This window comes from Urocitellus parryii, chromosome X (genome assembly GCF_045843805.1).
Source record: "Urocitellus parryii isolate mUroPar1 chromosome X, mUroPar1.hap1, whole genome shotgun sequence".
Taxonomy (NCBI): domain Eukaryota; kingdom Metazoa; phylum Chordata; class Mammalia; order Rodentia; family Sciuridae; genus Urocitellus; species Urocitellus parryii.
In genome coordinates, this window is record NC_135547.1 from 21,794,569 (window position 1) to 21,808,626 (window position 14,058).

The following is a 14,058-nucleotide window of genomic DNA, read 5'->3' on the forward strand; positions in this document are numbered from 1 at the left end:
TTTCCCAAGCCCTGGTGTTATTGATTTACTCAAGATGATGGCTGGCTTATACTGTCTGTCTTATATTGTCTTAGATTCGCTGTCAACATGGCAACCAAAAAGCCTCAGCACCACACTGACCTGCATGACAGTGGCACTTGTGGGCTGTCTCTCCACTTCAAACATTAGGCCAGGCACACCCTGTTCTTATGAAGGTGCCTCATTTGCAAGCATTATATTTTCCTACATCCTATCGGTAGCCTTGTTACCAAGCTACCTTAGGGGACTGAAAATGAGGGTACAGATACTCACAGGCTATGGCTGTAGAGAATGATTGGCCTCCAGCCTCGGTGTCCTGGCTCCTCCTGGTTGGTCCTATCACACGCAACTTGGCCGGCTCACCATAGCCTTAGCCTCATCCTGTTCTTTCACCTTTCCTCTCACAGTCCGGAAGACAAAGGGCAACCGCAGTACCTCACCTGTCACTGACCCTAGCATCCCCATCCGGAAGAAATCAAAGGATGGCAAAGGTATGGCTGAGACTCAGGGGAGGTGGGAAGGGGGCCCCATAACCTGCTGCCAGGGAGCCTAAGCCGCCCCTCACTACCTACCCCTCTGCAGGCAGCACCATCTATCTATGGGAGTTTCTCTTGGCGCTTCTACAAGACCGAAACACCTGTCCCAAGTACATCAAGTGGACCCAGCGAGAGAAAGGCATCTTCAAGTTGGTGGACTCCAAAGCTGTGTCCAAGCTGTGGGGAAAGCAGAAAAACAAGCCTGACATGAACTATGAGACAATGGGGCGGGCCCTAAGGTAAAAGCTGCTGGGATACAGACTCCCTGCCCTAGGGGAGACACCAAGCTCTTCCCAAGGCATCTCTCCCACTTGAATGGAGGCCTGATCAATCCTTTAAGGAAACAGGTTTCATAAATCTCCCATTTGCTTGCCCCATGCCCCCTCTGGGAGGAAAAATCACCTTGTTGCATCTCTGTCCTGGAAGAATAGTGCCCCCGCCCCTGCCACCAATTCCAAGAAGGGATTTCTTCACATTCTGTAAGCCAGAGGCCCAGAGAGATGGCCTTGAGTTGCCCCAGAGTTAATGTCTCAGGCTAGGGGACTGCTGAGTCCCCTGCCCCCTATCTCCTCATTCATATTGCTATTCTTCATTCACTGCATGTTGTCAGCCATGAAACAGGCTGGGGTTGACACTGAAACATCCTTTTAGTACAACCTTTGAGTCCACAGAGGGAAACCTCAGAAATGTCATAAAAACCTTCTGTGTATCCCTTCCTGGCCCCTGAGTCCCCACCTGGCTCCCTGACCAACCTCAGCCTCATGCCTGCCCTGCCCTGGAGGGTGGTGTGTTGGAGACATGGAGAGCGAAGTTCTCCCCACTCAGTCCCTGCCTAACTCCCCACTCCCTGCCCATTGTTCCCCAGATATTACTATCAAAGAGGCATCCTGGCTAAAGTGGAAGGGCAGAGGCTGGTATACCAGTTTAAGGAGATGCCCAAGGATCTGGTGGTGATTGAAGACGAGGATGAGAAAAGTGAAGCTCCAGCAGCACCGCCACAGGCCTCCACTTCCTCCACTTCCTCCACCAACACCACCCGGAGGGCCAGCTCCAGGGTCTCATCCAGAGCTGCCACCCAGGGCAAGGGCAGCCCTTCCTGGGAGAAGCCAAAGGTTCAGCATGTAGGTCTGCAGCCATCTGCGAGTCTGGAATTGGGACTGTCTCTAGACGAGGAGATCCCCACTACCTCCACCATGCTTGTCTCCTCACCAGAGAGCCAGACCAAGATCACCAAAGCCGTGAGGTGAGGGTGCCAAAGTAATTATGAGTCTTTCCATAGTCCCTTGTGTTGGGGGTCAGTTTTCAAATTCTTGCAAAGCTCTGCGCTGTCTGTAGTCTTGTGGGATTCTCATAGAACCCCTGGGAAACCAGTGGAGCATGTCAAAAGGAAAGGTGACTTGCCCAAGGTCACGCACCACAAAAACCCCAAAGCAACACTTGACCTGGGGGGCTTCTGCCAGTGGGGACTGTTCCTGTTATACCAGAGTGCACCCAAAAAAGCCATCAGGGGTTTCCACACCTGGGCCCATCCTGCCAAGCCTCTACTCATATGTAAGAAAACATTACAGATAGACCTGCTCTGCCTTCCAAGCCTCCCTAGAAAGCTCTCACTACTTCTTCTCCATGTCACTGGGACTCCAGTCTTCCCTGAAAAGGCTGGACTTTGAGTTATATCTGCACCTCTTGCTACTTTGGTTTGGGTCCCTGGGATGCTCTTTCAAATAAGGGAGGCAGGCCAGGCACTGTGGTGCATGCCTGTAATCCCAGTGACTCAAGATGCTGAGACAGGATGATGCAAATTCAAGGCCAGCCTGGGCAACTTAGTGAGACCCTGTCTCAAATTTTTAAAAAGGGGGCTGGGTATGTAGCTCAGTGGTAGAGCACCCCTGTGTTCAATCCCCAGTACTGCAAAAAAAAAAAAAAAAAAAAAAGGCACGGGGAGGAGCAGTAGAGTGGTCTATGGGGCTACAACTTCTAGATGCAAATCCCAGCTATGTAGTATTGGGGCAAGTTGCATGACCTGTCTGGGTCTCAGTTTCCTCAAGCTGTAAAATCAGATTCTTCTTAGTTCATGGGCTGTTTTGAGGCTTGAGAAAAATGCCACATGCCAATCATTTAGAATGACCTCTGACCTGAACTAAGTACTCAATAAATGTTAGCTAGAGCAACAACACATGTGCAAAATGCCTGCCACTCTGTCCCTCTTGTGCCCTCCTTCGTAGCTGGTGGCAGGGTACCTCCTGCTTTAACAAACTTTATTTTCTGTCTCTTCTCAGTACTTCTTCAGTGCCCAGCAACATCCACCTAGGAGTGGCCCCTGTGGGGTCAGGCTCAGCCGTGACCCTGCAGACCATCCCGTTGACCACAGTGCTGACCAATGGGTCTCCTGCCAGTACTACTGCTTCCACTCAGCTCGTTCTCCAGAGTGTTCCTCCTGTGTCAACGTTGAAAGACACCTTCACTTTGCAGGCCTCCTTCCCCCTGAACACCAGTTTCCAAGAGAACCAGGTGGCAGCACCAGGGACCCCCCTGATTCTTAGTAGCCTCCCCCAACTGCTGGCTGGGGCCAATCGTTCAACCAACCCAGCACCACCCTCGGCCACAGGTGCTGGACCAGCGGGGCCCAGCTCTCAGCCCCCTGGGACTGTCATTGCTGCCTTCATCAGGACTTCTAGCACCACAGCAGCCCCTGGGGTCAAGGAGGGGCCACTGAGGTCCTCCTCATATGTACAGGGCATGGTGACTGGGGCTCCCATGGAGGGGCTGCTGGTTCCTGAAGAGACCCTGAGGGAGCTTCTGAGAGATCAGGCTCATCTTCAGCCACTTCCAACCCAGGTGGTTTCAAGGGGTTCCCACAATTCGAGCCTTATGGGAAACCAGACTTTCTCTTCCCCCAGCCGCCCCACTGTTGGGCTGACCCCTGTGGCTGAACTTGAGCTCTCCTCAGGCTCAGGGTCCCTGTTTATGGCTGAGCCTAGTGTGACCACATCTGGGAACCTGCTGACTAGATCCCCAACCCCAGCCTCCTTCTCCCCATTCAACCCCACCTCCCTCATTAAGATGGAGCCCCATGACATGTAAAGGAAGGCATCACCAGTGTGACCCATCAGGTGAAGCTGAGCAGCATTTTCACACAGACTGACTTAAGTAGTGTCCTTGCCCTTACGTTTCAGTGGGATTCATTACACCTGATCCCCAGTCCCCCGGCCCTACCTGGCATCACCATGGCCAAGCTATGCTCACTTTGAGCAAGCATTCCTGGCAGCAGACCATGGCCTTCAGGAGCACTAGGGGATATGCTCTTGGCAGGATATTGGGCTGACTTGGTGATAGAGGGAAACCCCCTGAGCCAGGGAGAAATTTGGGGCCAGGGCATGGGGGGTTTGTGAGAAGAGTCTGGCCTGACTGCATCTCACTGTCTACATTCCCTATGCAGGGAATTTACTATCCCGTATGTGAATATCTCTGTATGTATTTGTGTGTACTTGGGGTTCTGTATCTTCCGTTTTGGGGGGAAGATGGGGGTGTAGCTGTGAGGTCTTCAAGGGGTGGTGTGTTCCTCCATGGGTCAACCACAGAGATGAGGATTTTTTTTAAAGGAAAAGCATTTTGTAATAACCTGTTCAAGCCAAGATTTGGTTGCTCTGAGACTATAGGGTACTGGTTGGGTCCCCCAAACCTGGAGAGATGTCACAGAGCTGGGATGGGTCCAGGTAGGAGAGCTTCAGTGGGTCTGTGTGTTGCAGAAGACACATGCCTAGGGGACAAGAAGGCTGAGTGGGATTGGACAACAAATGAAGAAAGAGAAGAGAACTCAGCACTGGATGTGACCCCCACAGGCTAGACCCAGACTCTTTTCCTAGAGTTTGCCACATTGCCTGCCGAAGTCATCGATGCTGGCAGGTCGCAAACTTGCGGACTGGGTTGGTTGAATGTTTGTGCCCAGGACTTGAGCTGTTGGTGTAACACCATCCCTCCACCAGACAACAGCCTCCTCTGGCACACCGCTCTAGGTGCCCCATCCTTGGCTCCTTCTATGTTACTTTTGACCCTGAGATTTTTCTAGCTGTCAGGCATTGCTGGGGCTAGTCAGTAGACAGCCCAGCCTGGGCCTGCCTCCATTCCTGCCTGTGGGCGTGTGCTGTGTAGTGCCTGCTCTGCAGTCTCTGCTGCCTGTCCTGCCCTCTCACCTCAGAGGTGTGCCAGCCCACTCCCACAATGCCTACCACAGACCTTCTCCGGTGGGCTACTGCTCTTCATTTCCAACTTTTTGCACCTAATGCTGATTCCTTCTTCACTGAGAAGACAGGAGTCAGCAGGCATGAGTTATCTCCACATGGCTCCCTTTCTCTTTCTGAGGCTTGGGTGCCCTTCCCTTCTTTCTTTGAATCCGCTCACCACTCCTGCCAAGTTTGGGGGCAAAACTAAGAAATGCCTGGAAGCAACTCTGGTGAATTTGGTTAATGTGAATCAGTGCCTCAGGACTTTTGCTCCGTCCTCGGCACAAAACCACCCACTTGATCTAACTACCTCCCCTGGCTGCTCTTTTCTCTCTTTCCCGTCCTTATTCTCTCCCACTCGCTTCTTCCCCAGGGAGGTGGCCATGCAAGTGCATTTACTATGTTTCTAGCAGTTGGCATTGAAGTGCCTTTTTCTAATAAAATCAGCTTATTATGGACAATTTCCTGATGGTTGATAGTAAGCATTTTAAGAAAGGGTTATTGTTTAAAAAAAAATTGCACAAAGGCATAGCATGGATTAGGGGTGATCCTGCCCCTGACTGAAATGTGGCTTCTACCTGCCCACTCCTGCTCTACTCCATAGAAACATGTCACCTGAAGGTCTTCAGTACCCTATAGTGAAATCAAATATCTTCTCCACAGTTCTCGTCACAGTAGCTGGGCTCTCCTTCCCCCAACATCCTTTCTCCATGCCTGTGCTGGCTCCTTATCTGACACTTCAAATGTGGGTGTTCCCCAAGGGTCTCGTCATTCTCATGGCCTGGCTCTTCCGGGTGAGAATTAAATCTAGAACTCCAGTGCCTGCTTTTTCTCCTGAGACCCTGGCTCACATGTCTAGGGATATGCTGAATGTTTCTCCCCCAAATATCTGTCAACTCCTCTATCAAATGTGGAACTTTAAATTCTTTCCACACACAAAATCAAGCAGAAGGCCATCGTGACTTGCCAATGTCATGACTTTCTAAGCTTCAAATTTCAGAGCTATCTGATGGCTGTCTTCACTTGACGCTGTCCCCATCCTGGCTCCTGAAGTCCGGAAGGTTTGCAATGCCTCTCAAATCTGGCCTGCCTTCCTTTCACATTCCCAGAGCCTCCAGTCTGGCTCATACTACCCAGAGTTCCCCCTACTCAGTGTGACCTGTCTAACCACCTCCCATCTATCAGGACACCAATCCTATCATTTCCCCACTAAAAAACCTTCAGTGACTCCTCCTGGTTCACAGGTAGTGGTGATACTTAAAATATGTCCCTAATCCTTTCTAGATGCCCAGCATTAAACCTCTAGTTGCTAATTCATGAGGTAGTCCAGAGGTCCTGTGGGAAGAAAGTGGGAGTACTTGGAGAGCTCAGAGAAGGAACTCCAGAGGGATTTTAAGTCTGGTGTCAGCCCCACCTTGGGGCAAAGCCCCAAGTCCTTGGCCCTTCACCATCTGGTTCTATCTAACTTTCCCAGTCCACTTACACTGCTCCTTCCTCTGCCCCAGTGGATTGATCTGTTGGTCTTTGAACATCCCTCCATTCAAAATTTCCCAACTCCATGCTTTTCCTTTACTGGGTTCTGCTTAATCCAAATGCTCTTCCTATCCCCTAGTACCAACATGTCTGTCTTCAAGACTTAATTTCATGGAAGCCACCTCCCCAGACCAGCCTATCATTGAGTTCTTTTTTTAAAAACTCATTGCATTTGCCACTCTTTAGGCAACTGATCATGAACAGCCTGTGACAGCTCCTCTATTACAATCACAAACTGTTACTTAAAGCTTCAATGACCTGATTCTATTTAGTCTTCCCATTCAGTGTATTCCCTGATAGGCAAACTGTAGCACACATAGAACAAGGCACACTACAAAGCAGATAAGCATCAACAAATGGTTACTGATAGAGCTGGTGGGAGATGGGGACCAAAGTTTTGAGGTAGGTTACCTCTGACCTTCCCACTGCACAGGCACTCACCCCAGGTGCTCCACTGCCCAGGGCCTGCCCTCCCTGGCTCAGTGCCCTCATGGTACCCCCACCACACCCCCATCTAAACACCCAAGACTTGTTACTACTTTGAAAGTCCTTTTCCCCTAAAGAAACTTCCCTGTCCAGTTTCTTTCCTACTTAAAGTGTTAAAACAGCTAATCTGATAAACTAATCTGTGCTGGTATAGTTATGGGAAAGGGCTAGAGGAGAACCTCAGGAGAGAGGTTCTTTTTAAACAGTCAAATGACACTTAACCAGTCATGGGACAACAACATCCCTGACTTTGCAATGGTTTAAGGGAGTCAGGAGTCAAGCAATGATCCTCACCTCCCAGCAGCTGATGTGTCACCACTTAGTCCTTGCTCCCACAGCACTTTGTATATACCTCTTATTGTAGCACATAGCACAATGTAGTTCTTTAATTATGTGTTTATTATGTATGTTTCCCCTCCAATAGACTGTGAGCTCCTCAAGGACAGGGACTGTGTGTTAGTCACTGATGTATCCCCCAGCGCCTAGCACAGTGCCTGGCACACAGTAGGTGCTCAATAAATGTTTATTGAAAGGATGGATGAGTCCTGATTCCAATTATGGTGACTTCTGCCCTATACTATGGCAAGCAAGAGGAGACAGAAGGATAACCCATACTCAGGAGATATGGCAGCATGTTGACCCATCATATAACCCTGCAGGCATCTATTTCATTTGTCAACATCTGTAGCTATCCCATGCACAACAAGGTCCACAGTAGTTCAGAGCTGTTCTCAGCTATGCCTTGCTGCCTATCACCCAGTGCCATAGGCTCTTGAACTGCCCTTTACCACTGTCTCTTTCCAGGGACTGCCTCACTATTATTTCCTCATGCCTGGGTGGGACTGAGTGGTGGAAATGCAGGGCCCCGGTGGACAAGACGGGACACTTATTCTGACGGCCACAAGCCTCCTGACCCCATCAAGTAGTCTGAAAGAGGCTCTGGCACCAAAGCTCCCCCTGCCCAGGTCTATGGTGAGCCAACTTTTGCGTCCCGGGGTCCCAGAGCCTAGGCCCTGGCGCCCGGACGTGGGGCCGATGTCCAGCAGGTGGCGCTGTCGAGCTGGCAACAGCGGGCGGGCTGCCCAGTGGCGCTCAGGAAGGAGGGGCGGTCAGGGCGGGGCCTACCGCTCTTCGAGGAGGCGGCCGCGGCCTGCGCCTTCCCGTACCTCGCCTGTGTTCCCGCGCCCCCAACTATCCCTGGGCAATTCCTGCTGAAGGCTCCATTGCTCCGGAGCTTCGAACTTTCCCTTCCGCCTCTGTCCCCTCTACTTTCCGAGGGGAATTTAGCAGTCCATTGACTGCCTTCCCCCTATTGGCCAGTCGTGCTCTGGTCCCGCCCCCCGCCCCCCGGCCTTGCGGACCAGCAAGTGAGCACGCGGAGAGCCTGGCCTCCCGCGCTGCCCGCCGCAGGCTCTGGGACCACTGGAGCGAGCCCTCGGCCTTCTCCACCGTCCCCTCTTCAGGGCCCCGCGTCTGTTCTACTCCCTGCCCCAGACTGCTTTTAACTACACTTTTCACGCATCACTGCTTTCTACCTTGAAATCTGAGAGAGATCGAGGCGCCCATGACATCCATTTGCCCGCGGAGGGCTCTGACCGCCTGCGGCGCGAGTCCAGGCTCCGGAAGGGCCGGCGCCAAAATGAGGAGTCCGCACCCAGAGTCCCGACGCTGGGGTGACCAGCCCCCTCTGTGGTGGAAACCCCACCTCCACGGGAATACGTGGAGCCCCGGGCGACCCCATTGCTGGGTTCCTAGGCCCGTGCATTTTGCGTGCCCCACTAGTAGCGATGCAGGATGCCCTTGGGCAGATCCCACCCTTCCTAAAACATGTCAAGACCGGACACTTAATACCTAACAGATTTCCCGGTTATTAGAGTATGGAAGAGGCAGGGATGTACTGCCCAATTCATCCCTCCACTACCCCACATCATACAGTGATCTGGATATTGTCCTCTAGGAATACAGACTTCAGGGCCTCCCAACCCTCAAGAGGAACATTCTGGTAAGATCATCATTAAACTGTAGGCTTGTGACCTTGACTCTGAAGAGGAACTAACTTCAGCTAAACAGCCCTGTTTTGTCCTCAGTATGATTCTCATTGGTCTGGAGGTCGGGAGAGTACCATTTGACAGATGGAGAAATGAAGGGCTGGGAAGATTAGGTCCTCAGTCACAGTGGGCCTTGGTAGTAAGTAGTGGTACTCTTTCCCACACCACAGTGGAAGGATTAGGAGACCATTTAATAAGAAGTCACCTATGGAGACGTGTATATCTCCTGCCTTGATCATTACAACCTGGCAGAGAAGGGCAGTAGAACTCTAGGTGGAAGGTAAAGTATGAAAACAAAACTGTTTAGTTCCACTTTAACTCCCTTCCTTTCTTAGTCTCGATGTCTTTGTTCAGATTGTCCCCAGTTCAAACATTCTCCCCTGCCACCTCTAATGCCTACTTTTCTACTTGAATATTCAAGTGTCCATTAGGCATCACCTCTCCCAGAAAGTCTTTCCCAGCCACCCCCATCCCCTTAGCCCATCCCTTTGAGCTCCCATAGCATTCTGGGCCTAATTGAATCTTTACACTTAAGCATCGTGGCTTCTATGATCTACTGACATGTCTCACTGCTTAGCCACAAGTTCCAGAGGATGGACCTGAAATCAGAATCACTATGGGGTTCTTTGGGAAGATCATAGGATCAGAAAATGGGTAGGGAAGGTCTATGAGGAAGATTAATGCTGTGGCTCAAAAAGGATGATGCCCCTCTATCTGAGCAGAATGACCCTGTCAAAGAAAGCTTCTGAGGCTTGAGCAAGGAGAGCAGCTCACAGTTCACTCCTGGTTATGGCTGAACCAGACCAGACACACAGATCTCCTTACCTGTTAACTGCAGCCACAGCCTACTGGAGCCACAGCAAGAGCTTAAAAGGGGGTGAGAGTGGCTGGGAAAGACTTCACGGGAGGGGTGATGCCTACAGGATACTTGAATAAAGTAGAAATGTAGCTTAAAAGGCTCAGCTCAGGCCTCTCCAACATCCCCCTCAAACTGTAACCACATATTCTAAAGCCTGCAGTGAACAAATCATATTTTTTTACCCATTTTTCAGAAACAAGGAGAGTTGGGTGTGGTGGTGCACACCTGCAATACCAGCAACTTGGGAAGATTTCAAGTTTGAGGCCAGCCTAGGCAACTTAGCGAGACCATGTCTCAAAATAAAATCCATGATGTAGCTCAGTGGTAGAGCGCCCATGGGTTCAATTTCCAGTATATCCCCCCCACACACAAAAAAAAAAAAAAAGTGGGAGGAGAAATTGTAAAATCAACCATGCCTTCAGAGTATCTGGGTAGCTAGAAACCAGAACTGTAAAAGGCCAACACTGCAGGGTGCAGGGGAGGCACTGACCAAAAGGACAGGGCAGTGTGATCAGATGTGCAGCCAGGTGGGTGGTCCAGAGCTGGAAGGAGAGTCAGCAGGCAGGTGACTTTTTATAGGGAGGATCATTCCCCACCACTAATAAAAAGATGGCTCTTCCCCTCCATCCTGATACTCCCGTAGCAAACACAATGCCCAGGCACAGCCTCCCAGACCAATGCAAGGTAAGCCAGATACTGTTTTCCCCACCAGCCCAGCCCCTGGGACTTGCTCCTGCCTTTTCTTTTCTGATCACGACCCAGTGACCCAAATGTTCATGAGCCAGTGCACGTTGCCTTCACCCTCTACACCCCTGGGGACCACAATAAAGAGGATCCAGGATTTCCCCATTTACTGAATCTAGATGCCCATCTTAACCCCTGAAAAGCCTCAAAGGGAAGAAGAGTAAAGAGAGAAAGGAGACAGAGGCCCTGACACAGATTTTTCAGTATGCAAGTGTTTTTGACTCCATAGCCAGTTTTGTTTAAAATGAAACATAAAGAGCAGCCAGAATACACACCCAAATGCAAAAAAGTAAAGGCAAACATAAAACAAAATAAATCACACAATACCATGAATCCCAACAAACAAAAAATTAAAATCCAAAACCCCTCAACTTTATATATATATATATTTATATATATATATTTTTGTGGTTTTTTTTTTGTTTGTTTTTTAAAAAGGGAGAACAACTGTTCAAAACCAACTGGGCAGGGTGGTGGGGCTGGGGAGCAGTCCTACAGAAAGGGGGCCCAGAAATTCCCCCAGGAACAAAGAACAAACACAATACAAAGAAAATAACCACCAATGCTCCCGAATGGGTCAGGAGCCTCCAGAGAACAGATTGTCCCATCCTCAAACTGGCTTTTTTTTTTCTTTTTCTTTTTTTTTTCTTTTTTTTTCTATTTTCTTCTTTTGTTGTTGTTGTTTAGCACCTGTACAATAAAACTGTACCATCTCCAACCAGAGCCAGCCATAGCAAGGCCCTTCTGCCTTTGGATGGTACATACTCTCTACAAGGATTGTTCGGAAAAATAGCAATTGGTAGAAAAATAAGAACAAGAGTGGGAAAGACAACACCACAGAGGGGGCGGGGACAGGGAAGCAACCCAAACTCTTCCCTCTTTCTCCCTGAACAGATCCAGCACTGGAGGCCCAGGGGCCCCAAGGCCAGACAGGAGGCCTGGTGGGGCCACATGTGCAGCCCAGGGCTCCAAATGGGAGTGGAGTCTGGGCTGGAGATTGGTCTCCTGCCCTTGCCTAGGGAGCAGCTGATGCCTGATTTCACATCTGGCAGTCAGTCCCATAGCCCTCTACAAAATCCAAAGGAGAATGGCAGAGGAGGGAGCAGAAAGGGGTGCTGCAAGTCTAGGAAGGGGTAGAGGTAGGGGGTGAGGGCTGGGAGATAAGAGGCTCAGTATCTTGAGAGGGGGAGGCCAGGATGGGGTGGTGTAGGTGGGGGTACAGGGGAAAAGATGCAAGAACAAACCCATATTGTGCACTCTGAGGGGAGCTGTGAAGAAAGCGAGAAGAGGGTACCCTCACCCCTCAGACCCCTTAACTCCCCTTTATTAGAGTAATTCAAATGAACCCCTCACCCTACAATTCTCTCCCCAGTAAACAGGAATCTCAAGATGGGAGGAGAAAAACTGGCAGGGGGAGGGGGAGCACCAAAGTCTAGGGATTTACCCCCAGCCCCCCAGCTCTGGGCAGCAGCAGCCAGCTTCCTTAATCACAAGTTGATGTCCCCCAACCCAGCCCCCTCCCCAGTGGGGAAAAGCAACCTGGGAATCACTCTTAGAGGGAGGGAGCAGCCCCAAAGCTTATCAAGAAAGAAAGAGAAAGGATATAAAGAAAGAGAAAGGAGGTAAAGAAAGTCCCTCAATACAACAAGTTGTCTCAAATCGTCACAGTGATACAGACTTATCAGAAACCAATGAAACAATACAAATTAAATACTAATAAAATAAATACTATGGAAGACAGAAGAACACAGGGGGACGGAGGGGGGTGCTCAGATTTGGGCTTTTCTGATTTCTCCTTTGGACAGGCCGCAGCCATCCAGGCCCACATTTGGTCTTGGTCATGTACAAGGAGGCCAGTCCAAGGCACCCCGGCACCACTTCCCACCACCCCCAGGGACCTCCCATCTTCAGACGTGGAGTTCAACTTTCCACCCTCATCACCAACCACAACAACAATGACGATGACAGGGAGATGAGAACTAATGTAACCAAAAAACAAAAAAATCCAGTCACTAATGCTGGCATTGATAAGGCGGCTTCTTGTTGGTCCGTATTATTGCCTCATTCTGCAGTCTGGTGCTCGGTGGGGGGAAGAAATGGGAGGTGAGGGAAGGGTGAACTTGAAGGAGAAAGAACAGGGAGGGGCTGTTTTCCCCGTCAACTGTTCCAAGACTGGAATTCCACCTCAGACCCTAGGAGCCGAAGCAGCTCGGGCTCATAGGGCACTAGCTCCACAGTCTCAGATGAGCCTGGGGGAGATCTGTCGTCCAAGCCACCAGGCCTCTCCTCAGGGGTAAGCAGCTGACTCGAGGCCACCTGCCGGTAGAACTCGGCCTTGGGCAGGGTGGTGATTTCAAAGTGCGGGAACCGGGCCTGAAAGATTCTAGAAGAGAGCTTCAGCCGCTTCAGGACATCCGTAAAGAGGAACCAGTTGCAGGGCCTAAAAAGGCAAGGACAGGAGTCAGGGAAGGAGGCTCGGGGTGCAGGGGAGCACCTAGAAGACACGAGATGCTGCCTGTGGAAAGCCCAATGAGCCCCCGAGGGGGCAAACCTAGCTCCTCATTCTCCCAAGTCTGTCAGTCTGGCTACTTCCCACTAAACCAGGGGCTCTTTGGGTGAGGCTGAGACAAATATTTTCTCTTGTCCCCGAAACTGCCTGGCCCAGCTTTCATCTGAACACTTCCCCAATGACTGAGCTCTTCCAAAAAGAGGGAGCAGGAGGGACATGGGCCTTGGAGAGCTGAAACCTCAGCAGGCTTCCCCAGGGCTTAGCTTGCACTCCTGTGACCTGTGGTCCTGTGACCTGGGGTTTACCATGTGCTGAGACCACTCCTTCCCTGGCCCCCTACCCCTGCCAACCCTGGCTGGTTTCCCTTTCCTGTTCTCACTCCTGCTTCCTCTGCCTTCTTGTTCTCCAAGATCTTCCCTAGCACAGGGGGAGCCGTGGAGAAAGGCCTAAACTGCGGGTAATCCAAAAGGCATTTCTCTTTGGCTCTGGAATGCATTAGACAAGTTTTTTCTCCAGCGGCAGGCAGCACCGTCTTTTCTGCAGGCCTGGGGCTCACATTACAGCCAGTCTGCCTTTGCTGAGCACACCCGACTGGGCTGCAGCCTGGGGACAGCTGGGAGGGGTGCTAAGAGGCCAGTCACAGGCCAAATGCTTACACTGACCAAACCAGGAAGAAACACTACATCCTCATTTTGTAGTCCCAGTTTACCTGGCTTTCCCTCCTAGCCAGTCCACTGTCCCAGCTCCAGCACTTGCCACCTCTGGCCTGGGCTATACTGCACCGGCTCCTAATAGGTTTCCCTTTGCCAAGAGTCATTCTTCTGTACCCTTCCCACCCTCACTGGATCCTCTTGTTACAATTAGTTTTTTTCTTAAAAAAAAAATCTTGGGGCTGGGGCTGTGGCTCAGAGGTAGAGCACTCGCCTAGCATGCATGAAGCACTGGGTTTGATCCTCAGCACCACATAAAAATAAAATAAATATATGGAAAATAACTTTAAAAAATGCAACTTAATATTAAAAATTTTTTTTGACCCTTCACTCCCTGAACAGCTTCCTAGCTTCCTTCCTTTTTTTCTCCCTACTACTGGGGACTGAATCCAGGG

At 50.6% G+C, this 14,058-nt stretch overlaps 2 protein-coding genes across 2 annotated transcripts in view; one reads left to right on the plus strand and one right to left on the minus strand.

The window, feature by feature from the left end:
- The window catches only part of Elf4 (E74 like ETS transcription factor 4), a 38,836-nt gene extending 33,592 nt beyond the window's left edge, over positions 1 to 5,244 (plus strand). The window contains exons 6-9 of the mRNA XM_026413823.2: positions 426 to 509; positions 601 to 793; positions 1,420 to 1,797; positions 2,831 to 5,244. Of these exons, the coding sequence (XP_026269608.1) occupies positions 426 to 509; positions 601 to 793; positions 1,420 to 1,797; positions 2,831 to 3,635 (1,460 nt within the window). The 3' untranslated portion in view covers positions 3,636 to 5,244. The remainder of the gene's footprint in view (positions 1 to 425; positions 510 to 600; positions 794 to 1,419; positions 1,798 to 2,830) is intronic.
- A 6,537-nt stretch (positions 5,245 to 11,781) lies between these two features.
- Positions 11,782 to 14,058, minus strand: part of Bcorl1 (BCL6 corepressor like 1) — a 66,729-nt gene continuing 64,452 nt past the window's right edge. Inside the window, exon 15 of the mRNA XM_026413822.1 lies at positions 11,782 to 12,884. Within this exon, the coding sequence (XP_026269607.1) occupies positions 12,602 to 12,884 (283 nt within the window). The 3' untranslated portion in view covers positions 11,782 to 12,601. The remainder of the gene's footprint in view (positions 12,885 to 14,058) is intronic.